We start from the raw sequence: 25449 nt of genomic DNA on the forward strand, positions 1-25449 counted from the left end.
ACTCTGCAGTGTAGTGGAGCATCATGGGAAATGTAGTTCCAAAACATCTGGGGTGCCAAGGTTCGCCATCACTGCACTAGACTAACGAAAAATTGCCGTCGTGATATTGGCAACACAAACATGGCCGCCAGCTGGAGACCAGCCAAACCAACGGAAAATGGCTGCCGTGACCTCATTGGCTACACAAACAAGGCCGCCAGCCGGAGACCAGCCAGACCAAGACGTGATGTCAACAGACCACCCAAAAATAACCACTGGCCGTTTGACATGCTGAAGCATGCTGCCAGGATCCTCTCTGTGTCTTCCACATTGCTACCACCAGGCAGGGCGAACATTTGAGGGGACACCGCTGTGCCCTCTGCATTGGGACCCCCAAACTGCACAATACCTCACACTGCACACACACACACAGCTGGGCATGCACCTAGGGGGTCTCCGATGCACCCTCTGCACTGGACCCCCCCATACCGCCAGGGCAGGACACACACCACCCAGAAGGGAAATGGCAGGGGATACCCCCAGAGGTCTCTTCTGCCTGCCCTGGGACTCTCACCAATCCGTGGTGGGAGGGGGAAGCCCAGTTTAACCAGGGGACTTTAGGATGGGAGGAGAGATCCTGCAGGCAGGTCCAACCATCCCTGGAGGGTACCCGCGTCCACCCCAAACCGCACAAAGGGGGAAAGAGGGAACTGTACTTACCGATCCATGGTGCAGGTGACCCTCCAGACAGAACGCCTCGCCACCGAAGTGGGGGGTTGCTGGCCAAGGGACCTCTGCGACTTGGACCAGAGCCCATTTCGTATGCGACCCTGCGAGACGTTTAACTCGCGGGCCAGCCTCCGTCCATTGAGGTTATGTCATGGCCGACCTAGCTCGTAGCTGCGGTCTGCACGTGCTCGCTGGCTGGACTGGGGAGACCACTGGATCTATATTATCCAGCCCGTCGCCCAGCCCGGCAGTTGATTGCTGATCTCCCAGGAGAAAATGCATGGAAAAAAAGACAAAGTAAAATTTGCTAGGACTAAAAGATCCCAGCAAGGAGCTAGGTCCTTACTCCTGACTAGACAGAAAAAAACTGAATATCTAGAGCAGGGAGGGGTTATATACTGACTGAGGACAGCCCATGGGCGTAGCCAGGTGTTTTTTGTTCTGCCTAGTCCTACTCCTGCAGAGGCGATATAACCAAATGGTCAAGATTAAGGAGGCGCTGTGTCCATCGATAAACGAAAGAGAAATATTTATTCCATCATTAAACAGAAAATCCTTGCCAGGGGTCCAAGGGTTCCATCTGACCCCCTGCAGTCCCATGGGGATCAATATATGCTCATGTAGAATGTTAAACGAAAAACATGCAAGTCAACATACTGTACATTAAACAAAATATATCATGTGAATTATGTTTTAAGATGTACAAATATACCTTATTGATATGCATACAATTGTGGATTATAATTTCATTTCTTCTCTGAAAGAAATCACTCTGTGAAATGCGTTACAGCTTTAGGTGCTGTCTGTGATAATTGTATGTGTAATCTGCAGTAGCTAATCAGTTTAATATGTATCACAAAATATAAAACACCATCAGTTTGGTTATGAAACATGTGTAGATGGGAACATTCTATAAATATGTATTAATGTGTGGATTTACATTCATGATGGAATATACCTAATTTTATATGATGTTTGTATAATAAAATTGTAACCAAAAAAACTAATGATTTTAGATATACTGCATGTATGATTATTTGAAGTAACACTGATGCTTTAAAAACACCCCTTATGGTGTGATTTGAATTGGGATTAAGATGGTATGTGGTATTTACACATGCTAATTGGGGGAGCCAACATCTTTATGTTGTAGGTGGTGAATGCACTTGACAAACACTGTGTAAGAACGCCAAATCAGAGACCTAATAAAAATAAAAAGAAGAATAATCCACTAGGATAAAGTATTGCCTATTCCAGAATGGTCCCTGACAATAGCCTACAATATTTTATCAGCCAATTTGTGCTTCTGCAGGGATACCTGCAATTATTGAAAAGAGAAGCAGGACTTTAGGTTATGACTTAATGTTGCAGTCACAATTTAATTTTGTAAACAATAGTTTTTTTTCTTTATTCTTTATAATTTTCAGAATATACAGAGGAAGCAAGAATCCAAATCTGGAAAAGACAAAAATAAAATTACATCATGGTCTTCAGGATATATACATCAGAAAAATATGAAAACCTCACTTGAGAAATATTTTCAGTAACTCGCACTGTAGGTTAGACAGCAAGCATAGAGATTAACCTTCCCTGTTTGGGTAGACTCAAGAGATCATACTCATCTAGCCACTCTAGTTTATGGGTTGCAAAGAGACAGCCTGACTTCCACTGCCCCTTGAGACCAGAAAAGAAGAAAAAAAAATTGGAGAGTCACTGTAGAGGGGGAGGGGTAATAGGATAGGTAAGGATGTGTGCAGACAGGACATTCTACACACCCCACAGGGTCCTCAATTGCTGCACATATGTTGGCCTGTCATGTCATGCTTGAGAGCCCATTATATCCCTGTATTCAAGAAAGTGAATTCAGTTCAGCAGAACCACGTTTTCTGGAAATGATCCTCCCACTGATTTGCAGCGTGTCATCAACATAGGGGTGAGATGCAAGAGGAAATGCACGGCTGCTGCATCATAAGGCATTTAAATATCTGTTAATTTCCGAATCCAGTGTTTACCTTGCTTCCAGAGACCAGAAGATATGGAGCATTTACCCCTCCCCCTCTTGGCACTTCCAGGGCTAGAACTTTTCCACATAAGGCAAGCAGTCATTAAAAATGCTAGCCATGGCACTGCTCTGAATTTTGCAGAATGGTTTGTTAATTTCGTCAGTCACATTAAAATCGTGTGCATATATGTATTGGTCTCTGTTTATATATGCATAACAAAACTGGGCCAGTCTGTGCACAGAAGGGATGTAAACCAAATTTAAACAGTTTAAAGCCCACTCTAGAGCCCCTTTCACACGGGGCAGATCCGCTCAGCGGACTGTGCCAGCTCAGCTGGAGATCGATCCGTTGAACCCCGCTGAGCCAGCAGATGACAGGTCCGTCTCTGGTCACTGTGCAGGGACATACCTGTCAGAGCCTCGCTGTCCACTATGGGAGATCGGACGAAAGGTTTGAGATATCCCAAGATGAACTGGGAAACCAATAAGCGAACCAGAAAGACATTTATAGTCACTTCTGGTTCAGGTGTATATACTCTAGGAGTGTCTTGTGCAGATGTCACACCTGGTGTGTAGCATGGAGCAGCAGGACGGTAAGGGGACCCTGGAGCAGAGCAACTAGCAGACAGAACACGTTGTGCATAATGTGGGAATGCTATCTGGAAACTTGAGAGCTAGGACTGAGCAGTGGAGGATCAGCAGAGCTGGAGGACCAGAGCGGGAGAATCTAGCAGATATCACACGTTGCGAGCAGCATGGGGTCAATATAGCGGGGGGTGGGGGCCGGGCAAGTACTGGAGAGGAGGATCAGCAACCAGAGGATCAGCAGAGTTGGAAGTTACTAATGAAGGGGGACAGGCACAGCAGATCTGAGATCTGGAGGTTACCTGGGTGTACTAATGAGTGGGGCATAAGAAGAGCTGGAGGTACTACTGATCCAGGGATCTGCTAATGAGCTGGAAATCTGATAAACTGGGTACAAATAAGCTGGGGTATTACCGAGTTAGGGGTTCTGGTGAGCCCCTTTAAAACAATTAGAAAATCAACGAACACACAGGGGATTTGCCGAACTTCTAAAACACATCAAAAATGCATTTTGAAGCAGTCAAAGCAAGTGCAAACAAGCCTAAAAAAAGCATGTTGAAGCAGTAGGAGCTTTAATGTGTGTTAAAGTGTTTGTTAACCCAAAGATTAAAAAAAAAAAAATGGATCCTGTCCCTTTAACCACTTGCCGACCAGCCGCCGCAGTTGTACTGCGGCAGAATAGCACAGCTGGGCGAAACGATGTTATGTTCCGTTGCTTCGCCCGGTGGCCACGCGCCCGCTGCTTGCCCCCGGAGCCGATGCGAGTGTCCAGTGGTCACGATCACCGCCGGGCTCCCGCGATCGCTGCTGACACACCGATAACCGTGAGCTGTATGTGTAAACACAGTTTCCAGTTCTCTGAGGGGAGAAGAGACAGATTGTCTGTTCAGAGTATGAACAGCGATCTGCCATCTCCCCTACACAGTCCCCTCCCCCCTTCAGTTAGAACACACAGTAGAGGAACACAATTAACCCTCTGATCGCCCCCCAGTGACATTTTTACAGTAACCAATGAATTTTTATAGCACTGATCGCTGTATGAATACCAATGATCCCAAAAACGTGTCAAAATCGTCCGATGCGTCCGCCATAATGTTGCAGTCCCGATATAAATCACAGATCGCCACCATTACTAGTAAAAAAAAAAAAAAAAAAAAAAAGCCATAAAACTATCCCCTATTTTGTAGACGCTATAACTTCTGCGCAAACCAATCAATATACGCTTATTGCGATTTTTTTTACCAAAAATATGTAGAAGAATACATATCGGCCTAAACTCAGGAAAAAATTGTTTTTTTAATTTATTTATGGGGGCTAATATAACAAAAAGTAAAAAATATTGTGTTTTTTTTTTTTCAAAATTGTTGCTCTTTTTGTTTATAGTTCAAAAAATAAAAACCGCAGAGGTGATCAAATACCACCAAAAGAAAGCTCTATTTGTGGGAAAAAAGGACGTTAATTTTGTTTGGGTGCAATGTCGCACAACCATTCAATTGCCAGTTAAAGCGAAGCAGAGCCGAATCGCAAAAAGTGCTCTGGTCAGGAAGGGGGTAAAATCTTCCGGGGCTGAAGTGGTTAAAGCCTTTTATACAGCACAGTACTTGTGTTGTGTTATTTGGCCCCTTTTAACACCTAAAAAACCTGGCTGATCCTGCCTGTTTCTACCCTCCCCTATGAATACTGACTACGGTTAAGCATGGCTGCTGAGCCCCGACACCATGGTCAGTTTACCTGCCTCCGTCATCCGCAGATCTCCTCCCCCCTTCCCTCCCTGCTGTCTGCCCCTGTCAGTGCCCGCCCCCTCTGCTCCTGCGCGCACTCATAACTGTTTAAGTACTTCTGGACCACCCACCGTCGTTATACGTCGGTACTTTGAAGGAGGATATCGTTGTTATGGCAGCAGCTAGCTGCCATAACCCTGGTATCCTCTTCTTCAGTGAACGGTCTGGTTTAAGTTAAAAGTGGTCTCTGCGGCGGATTCCCAGCGAGATCCCTTTTAACGGCAGCGGGAGAGGGCCCCCCTCTCGAAAGGATACAAAATATGTCCAGCCTCAACACTGCGTGCACCCATGAAATGGCAAAAAACTACAATGCCCAAAAACTTTTGAACTTTTTTCCTTTCAAGTGTTACTAAACCCAAGACCCTGCATTCACTATATCTGGTCTCCCACAGTACACAGCACATGGAAATACAATAGTTTTAGTAAATGTAAACTGCCAAATATCTTTTTTCATCAGCAGTTAGAGCAGGAGTTTTCATTCTCCCCTGATTGTCCTATGAGGCTGCAGGACCCCGACCGATTGGCCCTGTGCTGATAACATTCACTCTCCCAAGAAAAAAAAAAACTCAAGCACACCAAACTGAGCATGAGCAGCTTGCCCCCAAGGCTCTGTTCTATCAAGAGATGGTTTGGGGACTGTGGAAGAAGGGGACGACCAGAGAAGACAGGATCAAGCAGCCTTTTTACACAATGTGGGGGATGAACCCCTTAGGGTTCCACAGCGAGTATAACAAGCATGCTTTACTTCATATACACACTGATTTTTCTGACGTGGGTTTAGTAACACTAAGTTAAATTTATTTCTAACAAAAGGAGACATAGTGTAGAGGACAGGTTCTCTTTAAGGAGATATCAGAGGTCTAATGTCTCTTCTGCACCCTGCTGTTGAGCACAGATAATAGCAGTTGGGGTTTAATAGCTGCTCAAATCACTTCTACAGCAGCCCAGAGAAAAATATGTATAAAAACTCCTGGTCGCCATATTTACTTTCTCAAGTATGGCGTGTCAATGGTCACTAATGCTCCAGAACTGAAGCTGCATCTTTTCAGCCCAAAAAGTTGACTTTTGCTTTAAAATAGCCTTCCATTCACTAGATCTGTCTGTATGTTTAAACACTTTTCTGATTGAAATGCATTTGTCACTTTAAAGCTTATAATTCATTTTATATTATTTTTTTACAATCTGCTAAAAGGATTTAATCCACTTTGCCGGTTTCACAGATTAAGGTCAGAGCCAGCACATGGTGTAAGGCAAAGACCGCCAATGAAAACTAGGCTTTATGTGGAGATTCTAGCTGCTGTTCAGTGAAATCCTAAAAAGTAAGAACACCCAGTATTGTCCTAGTGGTGTCTGTGTTCGGATGTGTGTCGATGGCAGAGCCACAGTGAATACAGACCAGAGTTTGACTGACCCCGTGCCAAACAGAATAGATCCAAATGATCACTCTCAATCTGCATACAGGAACACCTCAAAGCGTGTGTAACGGAAAGATCTTTGGTGCTGTAGGGGATCTGAAATTCCTAATGCTCACAGGCTGATTCTACAGAGGATGGAGGCAATTTTATTCTACAAAACCAACTTCTTTTCTGAGACAGTCCAAGCCCTGGAACCCAGCACTGACACTGAATGGTGGGGCCTTTTGAAACAGATTTTCAATGATATGAGCTTTTTATGAACTCAGAGTGTTGACTCTACTGTAGCGCTACTGTGCCTTGGTAAATCAATCAAAACCAAAGCCTGGCTGTAAAGAATTGTCTCAAGCGCAGGCTTTTACAGGCCTGGAAATTAATAACATTGCTAACTATAAATTATGTCACTTTAACACACTGCAGAAACTGTGCCCTTGTCTAACTCAGGATGTCTACATCACAGCGGATTTAAAACAAAATGCAAGTGTCAAGTATAAAGCCAATCTCGTGTAGGCAGTAAAACATTCTGTAAATATAGGACTTCTTAACAAAGCATTTGTATACATTACCTTAACAGAGACAATAATAGTTTGGTTAATTCCAAATGGCTCCTGAGAGTTGACTTCCATGGTGGAAATACCAGTAAAAGAACCCGATGTCAGCAGACCATTATCATCAACCTGTACAACAGGCGGCTTTTTTAGACCATTCAATACTCTGTAGCTAACAGTCGCTGCTCGGTCTCTGTAACCAAAAAGATATTCCTTTGTAATAAGCATAATAACCAATGACACATATAGAAACAAGATCTATACTGTCTACTGTAAAAGATACAACTGGAAAAATCCCCACTTACTCTCTACTATAGCTGACCATTCCTAGGAGACCGTTTAATATTCTGTTTCATACCAACATTCTTATAAAACCACCTCTGTACTGCTGTATGGTGGGGAAAAAAATGTAAGGGAGGAGATTGTATTTCTGGAGTGCCCTTTATAAATGGCATGTCAGGAAACAAGCTCGGATGGCTAGTGGGTTCATGAAAGGATGCGATTGAAACAGTCACTGGACAGCTGAGATCACAATGTGCAGTGCCAAAGTAGCTCTGTACCTTGTGATAGCTGAGGAGCAAATCACAACTATGACAAGTGTAAATACTAGTAATGTTTACAAACATATAACCCATTCACAAAATCGAGCGCTCCCCTTCGGCCCCTTTCACACGGGCTTTCCAGTCAGGTCCACCTGTCAGTTTTTCAAGCAGACCTGATTGGACGCTCCATTCAACTCTATGTAGCGGCGGTTGTCAGCGGTGCTATCCGATCCTGTCCTTGAAATCCTGACGAATGGGAACCCTATTTTCCACCCGTTTGGAGAATCGGATCAGATGAAAACGGACAGGCGGTCCATTTTCATCCGATCTCCATAGAGGACAGCGGGGCTTTAAAAGGTCCATCTCCGCACAGTGAGCGTAGATGGACCTGTCATCCGCCTGCTCATCGGGGATCAGCGGATCGATCCCTGCTGAGCAAAGCGGAGTCCATACATGAACATGCCCATGTGAAAGGGACCTTCCTCTGTTGTAAACAGGCTGAATGTTCATAAAAACAACAGATCACTGTTGGGAGGGGGGGTTAGGTCTTAAAGAGCCACTGACCACCAATGATGATAGGATTATTTTTTTTAAAAGCCAAGTTCACCTTTAAAAAAATTAGCACATCTTTTTGCAGCGAAAAAAGTGCATTTATCTACTTTTTTTTTTCTACCGGAGCCTGCAAAGGGGGTGCAATGTCAGGCTCCTGCAAACGCTTCCTCCAGCTAACTGCCATACCGCTCTCTGTACAGGCTTTTAGCTGGAGGAAATGTCAATTGACTACAATCACGCTGATGAACGCACTTGTATTCCATAGAGCATAAACTGCAACTGATCATTAACGATTGTGGGATCATTTTTTAAAGGAAAAAAAAAAAAAAAGAGTAAAGGTAAGCAAGCCCAAACATTTGTTTACAGTCTGGTGATTACAGTCTGGTAATGAAAGGGCATATACAGGCTACTTCTCAAGTGGTTAAAAGGACCAAGCTCCTTGTCATAATTGCCAATCCTTCACTATATAGCTGGACTGTGCATATCAAGTATCTTATTACTTAAAGCGGAGTTCCACACAAAAATGGAACCTACGCTTTTCAGAACCCTCCCCCCCTCTGGTGTCACATTTGGCACCTTTCAGGGGGGGAGGGGTGCAGATACCTGTATAATACAGATATTTGCACCCACTTCCGGGAATAGACTCCCGCTGGAGTCACGCACCCCCCCCCCCGTCTTCTGGGAAACACACAGGTCCCAGGAGATAGTGGGGACCAGTTAGAACTCGCGCATGCGCAGTAGGGAACCGGGAAGTGAAGCCACAAGGCTTCACTTCCTGATTCCCCCACTGAGGATGGCGGTGGCAGCTGCCGAGAGCCGAGCGATTGATCGGCTTCGGCTGCCGACATTGCTGGACCCTGGGTCAGGTAAGTGTCCATTTATTAAAAGTCAGCAGCTGCAGTATTTGTAGCTGTTGGCTTTTAATATTTTTTTTTTAGGTGGACCTCCTCTTTAACTAGCTGAATGCTTGTCCTTATCTGTGATTAAGTAATGAAGAAGCAATGGTAGCTCAATTATTCTACCTTAATAGGTTCTCTTTGAAACATTATAAAATAATGTTGTGGTATGCACTCAGACATCTAAATATATTCTCTATCTTGATGGCTATAAAGTGTAATGTACTTTTAGCACCACCCCCTAGTCCCCCAACATCATCCCCCACAAGTCCTATATTCACCTAGCACCAATCTATTACATTTTGAAAATAGGCAGAACTATATGACTATCCATGCAATTAAATCCCCAGGAAATGTATTTACACTAAAAAAAATGGCAGTTACACTTTAAAACATCACAGCATGCAACCTTGTTTCCTAATAAAAAATAAAACACAACACAGCAAATACATAAATACAGGATTAATAGTTAAAATTACCTATTAGTCTGCAGCCTCAATTTAGAATTAGGAGATATCAATATCTGTTCAGCCTCCACATTTGGACTTATTAAATGTAATCGTTCAAAGACCTGAAATACATCATTACTTTAAAAAATATATGTACAGCAAATTCAGTATTAAAAATATGATACACTTAACCACTTCAGCCCCGGAAGGATTTACCCCCTTCCTGACCAGAGCCCTTTTTACAATTTGGCACTGCGTCGCTTTAACTGCTAATTGCGCGGTCATGCAATGCTGTACCCAAACTAAATTTGCGTCCTTTTCTTCCCACAAATAGAGCTTTCTTTTGATGGTATTTGATCACCTCTGCCGTTTTTATTTTTTGCGCTATAAACGGAAAAAGACCGAAAATTTTGAAAAAAAATGATATTTTCTACTTTTTGTTATTAAAAAAAATCCAATAAACTCAATTTTAGTCTACAAGCTAGGGTACATTTTCTGGAATTTACACAGCTTTTAGTTTATGACTGCCTATGTCATTTCTTGAGGTGCTAAAATGGCAGGGCAGTACAAACCCCCCCCCCCCAAATGACCCCATTTTGGAAAGTAGACACCACAAGGAAATTGCTGAGAGTCATGTTGAGCCCATTGAATAATGACCAAAAAAAAAAAAATTACAAAAAGTTGTCACTAAATGATATATTGCTCACACAGGCCATGGGCATATGTGGAATTGCACCCCAAAATACATTCAGCTGCTTCTCCTGAATACGGGGATACCACATGTGTGGGACTTTTTGGGAGCCTAACCACGTACGGGGCCCCGAAAACCAATCACCGCCTTCAGGATTTCTAAGGGTGTAAATTTTTGATTTCACTCCTCACTACCTATCACAGTTTCGGAGGCCATGGAATGCACAGGTGGCACAAATCCCCCCCAAATGACCCCATTTTGGAAAGTAGACACCCCAAGCTATTTGCTGAGAGGCATAGTGAGTATTTTGCAGCTCTCATTTGTTTTTGAAAATGAAGAAAGACAAGAAAACTTTTTTTTTTCTTTTTTCAATTTTCAAAACTTTGTGACAAAAAGGAGGTCTGCAAAATACTCACTATACCTCTCAGCAAATAGCTTGGGGTGTCTACTTTCCAAAATAGGGTCATTTGGGGGGGTTTTGTGCCACCTGGGCATTCCATGGCCTCCGAAACTGTGATAGGCAGTGAAAAGTGAAATCAAAAATTTACGCCCTTAGAAAGCCTGAAGGCGGTGCTTGGATTTCGGGGTCCCGTACGCGGCTAGGCTCCCAAAAAGTTTCACACATGTGGTATCCCTGTACTCAGAAGAAGCAACAGAATTTATTTTGGGGTGTAATTTCACATATTCCCATGGCATGTTTGAGCAATATATCATTTAGTGACAACTTTTTGTGCAAAAAAAAAAAAAAAAAAAAATTTGTCTTTTTCCCGCAACTTGTGTCACAATATAAAATATTCCATGGACTCGACATGCCTCTCAGCAAATAGCTTGGGGTGTCTACTTTCCAAAATGGGGTCATTTTGGGGGGGAGTTTGAACTGTCCTGGCATTTTATGAACATTTAGAAGCTTATGTCACACATCACCCACCCTTCTAACCACTTGAAGACAAAGCCCTTTTCTGACACTTTTTGTTTACATGAATTTTTTTTTTTTTTTTTTGCAAGAAAATTACTTTGAACCCCCAAACATTATATATTTTTTAACGCAAATGCCCTACAGATTAAAATGGTGTGTGCTTCATTTTTTTTTTCACAGTATTTGTGCAGCGATTTTTCAAACACATTTTTTGGGGAAAAAACACACTTTTTAAAATTTTAATGCACTAAAACACACTATATTGCCCAAATGTTTGGTGAAAAAAAAAAGGATGATCTTAGGCCGAGTACATGGATACCAAACATGACATGCTTTAAAATTGCGCACAAACGTGTAGTGGCAACAAAATAAATACATTTTTAAAAGCCTTTAAAAGCATTTACAGGTTACCACTTTAGATTTACAGAGGAGGTCTACTGCTAAAATTACTGCCCTTGATTTGACCTTTGCGGTGATACCTCACATGCATGGTGCAATTGCTGTTTACATTTGACGCCAGACCGAAGCTTGCGGGGGGGGACGGGGACGACAGGGGTGCTTTTTTTTTTTTTTTCTTTATTATTTTTTTGCTTTTTTATCTTATTTTTAAACTGTTCCTTTCATTTTTTTTTTTAAATCATTTTTATTGTTATCTCAGGGAATGTAAATATCCCCTATGATAGCAATAGGTAGTGACAGGTTTTTTGAAAAATTGGGGTCTATTAGACCCTAGATCTCTCCTCTGCCCTCAAAGCATCTGACCACACCAAGATCGGTGTGATAAAATGCTTTCCCAATGGCGCTGTTTACATCCGGCGAAATCTAAGTCATGAAATGCTCGTAGCTTCCGGTTTCTTAGGCCATAGAGATGTTTGGAGCCACTCTGGTCTCTGATCAGCTCTATGGTCAGCTGGCTGAATCACCGGCTGCATTCTCACCTTCCCTGTTGAGACAGTAGAGCCAGAGAAATACACGGAAGACGGTGGGGGGGGGGCATTCCCTCCCACTGCTTGTAAAAGCAGTCTAGAGGCTAATTAGCCGCTAGGATTGCTTTTACAAGAAAGCTGACCGCTGGCTGAAAAGAATGATACCAAGATGATACCTAAACCTGCAGGCATCATTCTGGTATAACCACTCAAAGTCGTGAATGGCGTACCTGAAGACAAAAAAATGGTTAGCAATAAAACACAGTAAACGGTAAAGTACAAAAAATTGCATACCTGAAGGGCAAACATGATAAAACATAATAACAATAAAACATTGCAGCATCGAATACAGTAAAAAAAAGCAGAATAGAGAGAATAGAGAGAGAGAACAATGAAACGACAACTATTATTTTTATATATATATATATATATATATATATATATATATATATATATATATATATATATATATATATATTTTTTTTTTTACACTTTTTTTTGTAACTAACTTTTATAACTGTAACCATTTCCAGGTTCGGGTCTCTCAAAATGCGATGGCATCTTGGGAGACCCTGTGAAAGTGCGCCTAGTCTGTGCAATGCTGTACCCTGCGCTAATGCTCAACTAGTGTATGGTAGCGTTCAAAACATTCACCAATGCAAAGACCAGGATTGTCAGGACAGGAGGGACAATAATAGCGGGTGTCACCCCCTATATCCGCGCTTGCTGCAGACACCACATCTTTTTTGGGGAGGTTCGTTGGGTAGGGGTACTCGGGAGGACATAAAGAAAATGCCTCTCATGCAGCCGACTGCATTTGGTTGGGGATGTGAATGGGGGGGGAAGTACGGGCGCTGCAGAAGTGGTGGGTTCCCAATTAGGATTGGCGAATGCAGCAGGAAGGGCACTATGGGCACGACGGGCCTGTGTTTGTCTTCTTGGTGGCAGCGGGACACTACTTGCGCTTGCCACCTCACCAGCTTGAACTTCACTTATGGGACTCGCCACGTCACCAAGTGTTACTGCAGTTCTGGTTTGACTACGACCGGGGTGTACTAGGCCGCTGGTGCTTGCCAGTTCACCAAAATGCTACCAAAAAAACTGTTAGCGATCGCAGGGATCAGGCCTGACTCTGCGAACGCTGCAGTTATGCATTTAGTGTTTTGTAAGTGACAGTGATCGATCGATACTGCACTTGGGTGGGCTGGGCAGGGTGGAGGGGCCAAACACAGGTGCTAGCAGGTATCTGGACTGATCCCGCTAACGCTGCATTTTTGGGAACCCTAAACTGCTGGGGATGCTAGTATAGATCTGATCAGATCAGATATTGATCCGTTGAGATACTATACCACTAAGGGAGGTGTACGATGCGTGCGTGGGTGTTAGCGGTACTGGCGCTAATCTGACGCTGCCTGGGGCGACGCATATCACTGCCGGGCGATCAGGGGGCTAAATCTTTATTCGGTAATAAACGGCGGGTGCCCTGACACTATAAAAAATAAACGAACTAACCAGCGTCACCCGTAACACTTATACGGTGATCAGTGGTGAAAGGGTTAACTAGGGGGCAATCAAGGGGTTAAAACATTAGATAGCATATGGGGGTCCATGACGCTATAAAACGCTGACGGCGAACCTAAATATTTACCTCCCTAACTAGCGTCACCAGTGACACTAATACAGCGATCAGAAAAATGATCGCTTAGTGACACTGGCGACGGGGGGTGATCAAGGGGTTAAAACTTTATTAGGGGGGGTTAGGGGGGTATCCTAGACCTAAAGGGGGCTAACTCTAACTGTCCCACCACACTGTCACAAACTGACACCATGCAGTAATCAGAAAAAAAAAAAACTGCTTGGTGTGAGTGTTATTGGGGGGGGGTCGGGGGTGTAAAGTGTGCCTGGCATGTTCTACTGAGTGTGTGTGTTTTTTACACTCACAGTGATGTCTTCTCTCCTCTGCGCTGGAACGGAAAATACCGAGCCGAGGAGAGATGACATCATTTCCTTTGCTGCTTTAGCATACAGCAGCAAAGGAAGATTCTCATTGGCTGGGAGCGATCGCGAGGGGGTGGGTGGGGGGGTGGGCCACGAACGGATGGTCTCCCCCTCGCCTCTCATCGCTCCCAGACCAAAGCAGACCGCCTCGGGCACCGGGGGGGGGGGGTGTGTGTGTGTGGCTCCGATCGTGATTCTGCCTGCCCGTGCCACTCTGCCAACGTATATCGTCGTGAGGTGGTTGGCAAGTGGTTAAAGAGCTAAAAGTCAAAAGAAAGCGAACCAAAATTTATCTTACACTAAAATGATTGGTTTGCTGAGGGCTACTGCACGCTACATAAACATGCACATTTGCACTGCTTTATGGACCAAGAGCCGCATTTATAAAACATTCACTGGCGCATTCACCAATGCATGTTTTAGGGCCAGTTCACACCACAAAAACATCCTGCACTGGTTTGAACTATGCCATTGGAACTCATGTAATCTACTTTACTTTCCATGCCTTCTTTGATGCAGAAAAAAAAAGCACTGCATGTGGTGTGAACGGGTTCTTACAGCACAATAGCCAGATGATTATTGCAGTAACTTTAAGGAGACAAATTCAACAGATGTTTTAAGTAAGGCAGCTGTCTTGAAAGCGTGGCAAATGTCCCAGCCAGAACCCTCCATATTGTTGAGATGCAGTTTTAAACCTTTACTTTTTTTTTAAACCCTCTTTCAGCCCTGGTTATGCATTTTTTACACATGTTTAACCACTTCAATACCGCCCACAGACATACGACGTCTGCAGATGGGACATCTCTCATCCTGGGCGGGCGTCATATGACGTCCTCGGTCTCCCGGAGTTATAGGGGGCGCGCCCGCCGCGTCACAGAGGAGCCAATGCGCGTGCCGGCAGCTGCGATGTCCGCTGGGCACGCCCGATCGCTTGTTACAGAGCAGGAACGTAAACACACAGATCCACGTCCTATCAGGGGACAGGAGACAGATCGTGTGTTCCTACTATATAGGAACACCAATTGGTCTTCCCTCCCTAGTCAGTCCCCTCCCCCCCACAGTTAGAATCACTCCCTAGGTAACATTTAACCCCTCGATCGCCCCCTAGTGTGTCAGTCTTTTTTGTTTATAGCGCAAAAAATAAAAACCGCAGAGGTGATCAAATACCACCAAAAGAAAGCTCTATTTGTGGAGAAAAAAAAATGATAAAAATGTGGGTACATTGTTGCATAACCACGCAATTGTCATTCAAAGTGCGAAAGCGCTGAAAGCTGAAAATTTCCTGAGCAGGAAGGGGGTAAAAATGCCCTGTATTGAAGTGGTTCAAAAAATCAATTTAGGCCAGAAGATTGTATAAACCTCCAAAACATTATATATTTTCTAAAAGCAGATACCCTAGAGAATAAAATAGTGGTAGATGCAATTTTATACTTCACATGTTATTACCACTAAGATCTAGATAATGCAGCAAAAAAAAAAAAATACACTAAAGTTAATAAACTCAATTTTAGTCATACATTTAGGCCAAAATGTATTCGGCCACATGTCTTTGGTAAAAGAAATGTCAATACGCATATATTTATTGGTTTGCGCAAAAGTTATAGCGTCTACAAACCAGGGTACATTTTCTGGAATTTACACAGCTTTTAGTTTATGACTGCCTATCTCATTTCTTGAGGTGCTAAAACGGCAGGGCAGTACAACCCCCCCCCCCAATGACCCCATTTTGGAAAGTAGACACCCCAAGGAAATTGCTGAGAGGCATGTTAAGCCCATTGAATATTTAATTTTTTTGTCCCAAGTGATTGAATAATGATAAAAAAAACAAAAAAAAATTTTAACAAAAAGTTGTCACTAAATGATATATTGCTCAAACATGCCATGAGCATATGTGGAATTACACCCCAAAATATATTCTGCTGATTCTCCTGAGTACGGGGATACCACATGTGTGGGACTTTTTGGGAGCCTAGCCGCATACGGGGCCCCGAAAACCAAGCACCGCCTTCAGGATTTCTAAGGGCGTACATTTTTGATTTCACTCCTCACTACCTATCACAGTTTTGAAGGCCATAAAATGCCCAGATGGCACAACCCCCCCCCCCCCCCCCCAATTACCCCATTTTGGAAAGCAGACACCCCAAGCTATTTGTTGAGTCCATGGAATATTTTATATTTTGCCACAAGTTGCGGGAAAGTGACAAACTTTTTTTTTTTTTTTTTTGCACAAAGTTGTCACTAAATGATATATTTCTCAAACATGCCATCGGCATATGTGGAATTACACCTCAAAATACATTCTGCTGCTTCTCCTGAATATGGGGATACCACATGTGTGGGACTTTTTGGGGGCCTAGCTGCATATGGGGCCCCGAAAACCAATCACTGCCTTCAGGATTTCTAAGGGCGTACATTTTTGATTTCACTCCTCACTACCTATCACAGTTTCGTAGGCCATAAAATGCCAAGATAGCACAAACCCCCCCCCCCAAATGACCCCATTTTGGAAAGTAGACACCCCAAGCTATTTGTGAGAGGCATGGTGAGTATTTTGCAGCTCTCATTTGTTTTTGAAAATGAAGACAGGCAAGAAAATTTTTTTTCTTTTTTCAATTTTCAAAACTTTGTGACAAAAAGTGAGGTCTGCAAAATATTCGCCATACCTCTCAGCAAATAGCTTGGGGTGTCTACTTTCCAAAATGGGGTCATTTGGGGGGGTTGTGCCATCTGGGCATTCCATGGCCTCCGAAACTGTGATAGGCAGTGAAGAATGAAATAAAAAATTTACACCCTTAGAAAGCCTGAAGGCAGTGCTTGGTTTTCGGGGTCCCGTACGCAGCTAGGCTCCCAAAAAGTCTCACACATGTGGTAACCCCGAACTCAGGAGAAGCAACAGAATGTATTTTGGGGTGTAATTTCACATATTCCCATGGCATGTTTGAGCAATATATCATTTAGTGACAACTTTGTGCAAAAAAAAAAAAAAAAAAAAAAAAAAAAAAAATTTGTCTTTTTCCCGCAACTTGTGTCACAATATAAATATTCCATGGACTCGACATGCCTCTCAGCAAATAGCTTGGGGTGTCTACCTTCCAAAATGGGGTCATTTGGGGGGGTTTTGAACTGTCCTGGCATTTTATGCACAACATTTAGAAGCTTATGTCAAACATCACTCACTCTTCTAACCACTTGAAGACAAAGCCCCTTCTGACACTTTTTGCTTACAAGAAAAAAATATTTTTTTTTGCAAGAAAATTACTTTGAACCCCCAAACATGATATTTTTTTTTTTTTTTAAAGCAAAGGCCCTACAGATTAAAATGGTGGGCGTTTCATTTTTTTTTTTTTTTTCCACACAGTATTTGCGCAGCGATTTTTCAAACACATTTTTTTGGGAAAAAACACACTTTTTAAAATTTTAATGCACTAAAACACACTATATTTCCCAAATGTTTGATGAAATAAAAAAAGATGATCTTAGGCCGAGTACATGGATACCAAAGACGACATGCTTTAAAATTGCGCACAAACGTGCAGTGGCGACAAACTAAATACATTTTTAAAAGCCTTTACAGGTTACCACTTTAGATTTACAGAGGAGGTCTACTGCTAAAATGACTGCCCTCGATCTGACCTTCGCCAGACCGATGCTTGCGTTCACCTTTGCGCGAAATCGGGGGGGGGGGGGGGGGCGAGTGGTGCTTTTTTTGCTTATTTTTTTTGCTTTTTTATATAATTTTTTAAACTGTTCCTTTCATTTTTTTTTTTTAGCATTTTTATTGTTATCTCAGGGAATGTAAATATCCCCTATGATATCATAGGTAGTGATAGGTACTCTTTTTTTAAAAAAATTGGGGTCTATTAGACCCTAGATCTCTCCTCTGCCCTGAAAGCATCTGACCACACCACAATCAGTGTGATAAAATGCTTTCCCAATTTCCCAATGGTGCTATTTACATCCGGCAAAATCTAACTCATAAAATGCTTGTAGCTTCAGGTTTCTTAGGCCATAGAGATGATCGGAGACATTCTGGTCTCTGATCAGCTCTATGGTCAGCTGGCCGAATCAACGGCTGCATTCTCAGGTTCCCTGTTGGGACAGGAGAGCCAGAGAAAAACATGGAAGACGGTGGGTGGGGGTGGGGGATTTGGGGGGCATTCCCTCCCACTGCTTGTAAAAGCAGTCTAGAGGCTAATTAGCTGCTAGGATTGCCTTTACATGAAAGCTGACCGCTGGCTGAGAAGAATGATACCAAGATGATACCTAAACCTGCAGGCATCATTCTGGTATAACCACTCAAAGTCCAGCAACATACCAGTACGTTGCTGGTCCTTGTTGGGCATATTTTGTAAACTTTTTTTTCATGTAGCCTGTGGGCTGAACGAAAAAAAGAGATTGATCGGTGGGTATGCCCACCATTAGAAAACCTCCCTTCATCCACCCACTTCTAATGATGGGCATATATGCACCGTTTATATATGCCGAAGCATGGGGGCATCCTCCCGCAAAAGGTAGGAGCAAATCGCTCCTCTGCCCACTGCTGCCCCCACACTTCGGCATATATGCTGAAGTATGTAACTGTGGTGGTGAAATCACCTCCGACAGCGCTGGAGTCACGGCTTTATGTATCGTGGGAGCAAACGCTGTTGCTGTCAAGATAAATAAATCCGCGCTGCAACTGAATGGCGTACCTGCTAAGCAAATGATGGTCAACAATAAAACAAAGTAACATTACAATATAACAGTAAGACATACCATACCTGCAGAGCCAATACAAAAAAAAATAGTAAAAAATAAAACATTTAACGCAACCTGTGCCTAAAATATATATATGCTGAAACATGGGGGCATCCTCCCGCAAAAGGTAGGAGCAAATCGCTCCTCCGCCCACTGCTGCCCCCATGCTTCGGCATATATGCTAAAGTATGTAACTGTGGTGGTGAAATCACCTCCGACAGCGCTGGAGTCACGGCTTTATGTATCGTGGGAGCAAACGCTGTTGCTGTCAAGATAAATAAGCAGCTGAATGGCGTACCTGAAAGCAAAAAAATGGTTAACAATAAAACACAGTAAACAGTGAAAAGCAAACATGATAAAACACAACAATAAAACATTGCAGAATAGAATACAGTAAAAAAGAGCAGAACAATAGAGAGAATAGAGAGAGAGAACTATTTGTTTTTTTTTTATTTTATATTTTTGTGTATTATTTTTTTTTTCCTTTTTTTTTCTCCTTTTTTTTTTTATAACTGTGACTTTTATAACTGTAACTGGTTCCAGGTTTGGGTCTCTCAAAATGCGATGGCATCTTGGGAGACCCTGTGAAAGTGTATCCTAGTCTGTGCAGTGCTGTACCCTACGCTAAAACTCAACTAGTGTATGGTAGCGCTCGAAACATTAACCAATGCAAAGACCAGGATTGCCAGGCAAATTATTACACCGCAAGCAGGCTCTCTCCCCCAGCCTAAGACTGGAATCTACGAGCCGCTGTGGAAATCCCCGTCGATTAGATCGCACGGTGCCACATGCTCCAATTTGATGATCAAAAAGGTGACTAAAAAGTGGCACGCTCGTGTAATAATTGTCCACATATAAATGGTACCCCTTTCCGAATAAGGGTGACACCAAGTCCAACACAATCTTGCCAGCGCTTCCTATGTAGTCAGGGCAGTTTGTCGGCTCTATGTGACTATCTTTGCCCTCGTAAACCATAAAACTATATGTATAGCCTGTGGCCCTGTCACAGAGCTTATACATCTTGACCCCGTATCTGGCACGCTTGCTGGGAAGGTACTGTTTGAATGACAAGCGGCCAGAAAACTTAAACAGGGACTCATCAACGCAGACAACTTGATAGGGAGTAAACAAGTCTGCAAAATGTTGGTTGAAGGGGTTAACGAGGGGCCGAATTTTGTAGAGCCGATCGTATGCAGGGTCTCTATGAGGACGACAGAGTTCATTGTTGTTGAAGTGCATAAACTGCAAGATCTGCTCGTATCGTGCCCTGGTCATTGAGGCAGAGAACAAGGGCATATGGTGAATTGGGTCAGTGGACCAATATGACCGCAACTCACTTATTTTAGTTATGCCCATGTTGAGGGAAAGGCCCAGAAAGAGCTTAAATGCGGAGACCGTAATTGGTCTCCAATCTCTGGCAAGGGAGGACTGGGGAATAGTGGCGATGTGTTGACCAGCGTACAAATTGCTTTGGTCCACAATAGATCTATAGAGATCTTCAGTGAAAAACACTGAATAAAAATCAAGTGGCGTAGAATCAACTGTTTCCACCTGAATTCCGGGTTGGCCAGTGAATGGGGGAAGTACGGGTGCTGCAGAAGTGGTGGGTTCCCAATTAGGATTGGCGAATGCAGCAGGAAGGGCACTATGGGCACGACGGGCCTGTGTTAGTCTTCTTGGTGGCAGCGGGACACTACTTGTGCTTGCTACCTTGCCAGCTTGAACTGCACTTATGGGACTCGCCACGTCAACAACTGTTACTGCAGTGCTGGATGTACGACCAGGGTGTACTAGGCCGCTGGTGCTTGCCATCTCACCAGAAGGAATAGTGGCGCTAGTACTACTCTGCTCCATACGAGAGCCCTGCAGTTCTTGCACATCAAGGACAGAAGAAGTTTGGGGTCTGGTACGGCTGACCTTGGCAGGTACCACAACTCCGTCGTCAGAGCCATCTGTCATGGAGCCGATGTCGTCTACAGGATCGTATTCTGAGCCTGAATTTGACAGATGAGTGACTTCCTCTTCACTATCTGTCATGCTCAGAATCGTGTAGGCCTCTTCACTAGTGAGACTCACAGGCAAAAAAGCTCCTGTCAGCGACTGTATCAAAACGCTACCAAAAACCTGTTAGCGATCGCAGGAATCAGGCCTGACTCTGCGAACGCTGCAGTTATGTGTGCTTAGTGTTTTGTAAGTGTCAGTGATCAATCAATATGGCACTCGGGTGGGCTGGGCTGGGCCGAGGGGCAAAACGCAGGTGCTAGCAGGTATCTGGGCTGATCCCGCTAACACTGCGTTTTTGGGAACCCTAAACTGCTGGGGATGCTAGTACAGATCTGATCGGATCAGATATTGATCTGTTCAGATACTATACCACTAAGGGAGGTGTATGCTGCGTGCGTGGGTGTTATCGCTACTGGCACTAACCTGACACTGCCTGGGGCGACGCAGACCTTATCTGACCCTAAAACTTAACTTATATCACCGCCGGGGGCGATCAGGGGGCTAAACCTTTATTAGGTAATAAACGGCGGGTGCCCTAAAACTATAAAAAATAAAACTAACCAGCGTCACCCGTAACACTTATACGGTGATCACTGGTGAAAGGGTTAACTAGGGGGCAATCAGGGGGTTAAAACCTTTATTAGGTAGTATATGGGGTCCCTGTCGCTATAAAACACTGACGGCGAACCTATATACTTACCTCCCTAACTAGCGTCACCTGTGACACTAATACAGCGATCAGAAAAATGATCACTTAGCGACACTGGCGACGGGGGGTGATCACGGGGTTAAAATTTTATTAGGGGGGTACCCTAGACCTAAAGGGGGCTAACCCTAACTGCCCTACCACTTATAACTGTCACAAACTGACACCAATGCAATAATCAGAAAAAAAAAAAAAAATTGCTATTGGTGTCACTGTGACAGGGGGGTGATCGGGGGGTGAAAAATGTGCCTGCGTGTTCTACTGGAAGTGTAGTGTTGGTGCAATCTTACTTGATGTCTTCTCTCCTCGGCGCCGGAACGAAAACACCGGCTCGAGGAGAGATGACATCACTTCCTCTGCTTCTGTTTACATTACAGAAGCCGAGGAAGCATTTCATTCGCCAGGAGCGATCGCAAGGGGGGGCCACGTATGAGTGGCCTCCCCCTCACCTTTGATTGCCCCTGACGATAATTCGACCGCCGCAGGCACCGGGGGGGTTCGATCGGACCCCCCGCCCGCGGGCAGGCAAGGACGTACAGGTAAGCCCTTATGCCTGCCCGTGCCATTGTGCCGACGTACATCGTCGTGCGGTGGTCGGCAAGTGGTTAAAAAATTACCTTTCCTTTTCAATCTGCGAGCGCTGTCATTTTCTGTAAAATACAATATGGCTACCTGGAGGTGTTCTGTACACAGATGGTGTAAAGAACGCTCCCTAAAAATGTAATTTGCTGCTTGTGTAATTGGCTTACTGATTTTCCCAGACACAGAAGTCTGCACTAATATTTAAGTCAGATTTTTGGCATCCCTAACAAGAAAAAATGTAATTTTTGGCGAGTTACTCAAAAAAAAAAAAAAAAAAAAAAAAAAAAGGAAAATCACATCTAAAGAGATGCAATGCAGATCCTGCCAATTTTCCCTGTAGGCATGGTAGACTATTGATAATTATAAAACCATGGATGCACATGGACAAACAGCTATTTATTCAGAATAACAAAAGGTAGGAATCTGCAGCAAAGTTTGTTAAAATCCCTGCAATGTACATAGATCACCCAGAGGAGATTTTTTTTTTTTTTCCTACAAAAGTGGGGTTAAGCCCAGCGGGCTTAACCAACATGTGAGGTATCGCTGCGAGCGTTAGTGCGAGAGCAGTAATCCTAGCGCTAGACTTCCTCTAACTCTTAACAGGTGACCTGTAAAAGTTTTAAAGCGTCGCCTATAGAGATTTTTAAGTATCAGTTTGCGATACGAGCGTGCACAATTTTGCAGTGTGACATGTTAAGAATCTATTCACTCAGTGTAACTTCATCTGTCATATTTTATGAAAAAATTGGGGTATATATTATGTTTAATTCATTAAAGTGTATTTTCCCCAAAAAATTGCATTTGAAATTCCACTGTGCAAACACTGTGTGACATTATGTATTCCAATAATCGCCAATTTATTCTCCAAGGTCTCTGCTAAAAATTATACGGATTTAAACTTGTAAAACTAAAAAAGTGCCAGAAAAGGCTTGGTCGGCAAAGTGCATATACAGCTACAAGGCTGTAGACATGCTAGATTTCAGGAAGAATTAAGACAAAATGTTTATTTTCAGGATACTGTTTAGGCACAATCAACATTTCTAAATACTCCCCATGAAATAGAAAATCTTCCATTTCAGTCCAAGTCCAGATTAAAAAAGGGTAGAAACAATGTATAGTCCATGTAATGATGAACAATAATAGTAATAAATCTAGCACACTAGTGGTTGAGAGTAAAACAGTGTGGACTATAAAATATACCTGAATATGAATCTCATCAGAGAGTTCGTGTGCCTGGCCATAGAACTGCTTTGCCAGTGGGTCAGTGACTCGAACAGTCACTTTGAGTCCAGTTTTTCCTCTCATTTTGGCATACACATTCATGGCAAAGTTGTACTGTCCTGGAAGCTCAACAGACACCTATGAGAGAGTCACAAAGGGAAACACATTTTAGCTGTTATGATGCTAAGGTAAAGACGTGCAAAAATAATTTTTGGCATTTGCACAGGAAAAAAAGTTAGCTTTAATGATGTTTGCCCCATTTCTAGCTACTGCATTCATTACATCTTACTTCAACTCAGGCAGCTGTCTGCTGCTGGAACTTGTATTTCCGGCTATAGTACACCGATTACTGTGGGTTGCTCGCATAGCACCTCCTCCTTTCATAAAAAGCCTTGCTTGCTATTCAATTAATGCAAAGCACTCTGGATTGGAGGAAGTGCAGGAGGATCGCCACAATCTCCTCCAATAAATCCAATTTGTGCACACCAAATGCCTCTGCAAACCCAGATACTATCTTTCAAAAGTGGCTGAGATATCATTATTGTCGACTAAAAAGGCAAAACATTTTCTTTATTGGACAGAGTGAAGAGAGATTAGAACCCCTGTCCGTTTTTATTGCTGTCTGAGCCCCTGTTAAGGGGATTTACTCTCTCTATTTGTCCTGTTTACTGTTATCATTGAAAGCGAATGTAAAAGAAAATCCCAAATTGAGTGGGGACACTAGTTCTGGTGGCCTGGGTGTCCCCTAGGATTTCACTTAAAGCGGAGTTCCACCCAAAAGTGGAACTTCCACTTATCTTAGTCCCTCCCCCCAGTACCACATTTTGACCCACTTCCGGGAGACCAGGCCACGGCGATATAAATCAGCAGCTCGGTCCCCCTCCTCCTCCCTCCTGCCGGGCCAGTGAGAGCGCAGCGTGCTTCACACATGCGCAAAAGGGACCCGGTCGTGAAGACGGAGACACAGACACGAGCGAACATGCGGGAAGGAAGGGGTGAGGGGAGAAGAGAGGAGAGCAGAGGGGATGGCAGCGTATGATGAAGGGCCACAATTAGACCACGGTAGTGCCAGATTTAGGGTTTTTATTATTATTATTATAGTTTAGAGGGGGGAAGATTACAAAGCACTGTGCTGTTTAATCTGCTTTAAGGTACCATAAAATCTATATATATTTTTTTGGGTTAACAAACCCTTTAAAGTCAGCAGCTACAGTATGTATAGCTGCTGACTTTTCATTTTTAAAGGGGTGGGCAGACCTCCACTCTAATTTGCAGGGATTTGCTCTCACTTTACTTTAACTTCCTGAGACAGGAAGTAAAGGTAAATCTCCCTAATTGTGCACATATGGCAAAAAATTCATCAACAGTGGTTATAAATCTTCCCTTACTCTTTCCATAATGAGAAAAAAGTTTTACCTATAGGTCTACTTTAGGAAAACCTTATTACTAAATTGATTATTGTTGAACAATTTTTAACCACTTGCTCCTGGGCATCGAAGACAGCATGTGTGGATCGAAGACAGCATATAGACATCCCTTCTGTCCCTCCACTTCACTGCCAGAATTTCCTTGTTTCGCATACTCGCCATCTCTCCTCTTCTCAACTTCATATTGACAAGTCTTTGAGGAAAGACTGTTCTTTCTTATGGTGCCACATGCTGGCGTCTTCTTCCGGTGAAGGTTTTGGAACAGGGGCAGACTTGTGTAGAAGTTGTCTACATACAAGTGGTAGCCTTTCTCCAGTAGGGGTATATGAGTTCCCAAACAACTTTCCCGCTTGATCCCAAGTAGTCTGGGCAATTGGGGGGATGCAGCTGGGTGTCCTTCCCTTCGTACACTATGAAGGCATAAGTGTACCCTGTGGCTCGGTCACATAATTTGTATACCTTTACCCCATAGCGGGCCCTTTTGCTGGGGATAAATTACTGGATTTTAAGCCTGCCTCTAAATTTGAGAAGGGACTCGTCCACACATGTGTTGGTCCGGGGTAAACAACTGGGGGAATATTTCTGAAAAATGATATAGTAGTGGCCGAATTTTGTAAAGCCTGTCATAATTTGGGTAATTTCGGGGAGGGTATTGGGTATTATTGAAATGTAGGAACCTCATGATCATGAGATCTGGTTCTGGGCATTACCGCAGAGATCGGCATGTGGTGGATGGGGTGGGTTGACCAACAGGAATGCAAATTTT

General features: G+C 43.4%; 1 protein-coding gene across 2 annotated transcripts in view; it reads right to left on the minus strand.

The window, feature by feature from the left end:
- Positions 1-25449, minus strand: part of NUP210 (nucleoporin 210) — a 287888-nt gene that overhangs the window by 74996 nt on the left and 187443 nt on the right. For both annotated transcript variants that reach the window (XM_073592410.1, XM_073592411.1), the window contains exons 28-30: positions 23236-23394; positions 9506-9597; positions 7055-7229 (exon numbers count right to left, since the gene is read on the minus strand). In XM_073592410.1, coding sequence (XP_073448511.1) covers positions 7055-7229; positions 9506-9597; positions 23236-23394 — 426 coding nt within the window. The remainder of the gene's footprint in view (positions 1-7054; positions 7230-9505; positions 9598-23235; positions 23395-25449) is intronic.

Source organism: Aquarana catesbeiana, linkage group LG07 (genome assembly GCF_042186555.1).
Source record: "Aquarana catesbeiana isolate 2022-GZ linkage group LG07, ASM4218655v1, whole genome shotgun sequence".
NCBI classification, from domain to species: domain Eukaryota; kingdom Metazoa; phylum Chordata; class Amphibia; order Anura; family Ranidae; genus Aquarana; species Aquarana catesbeiana.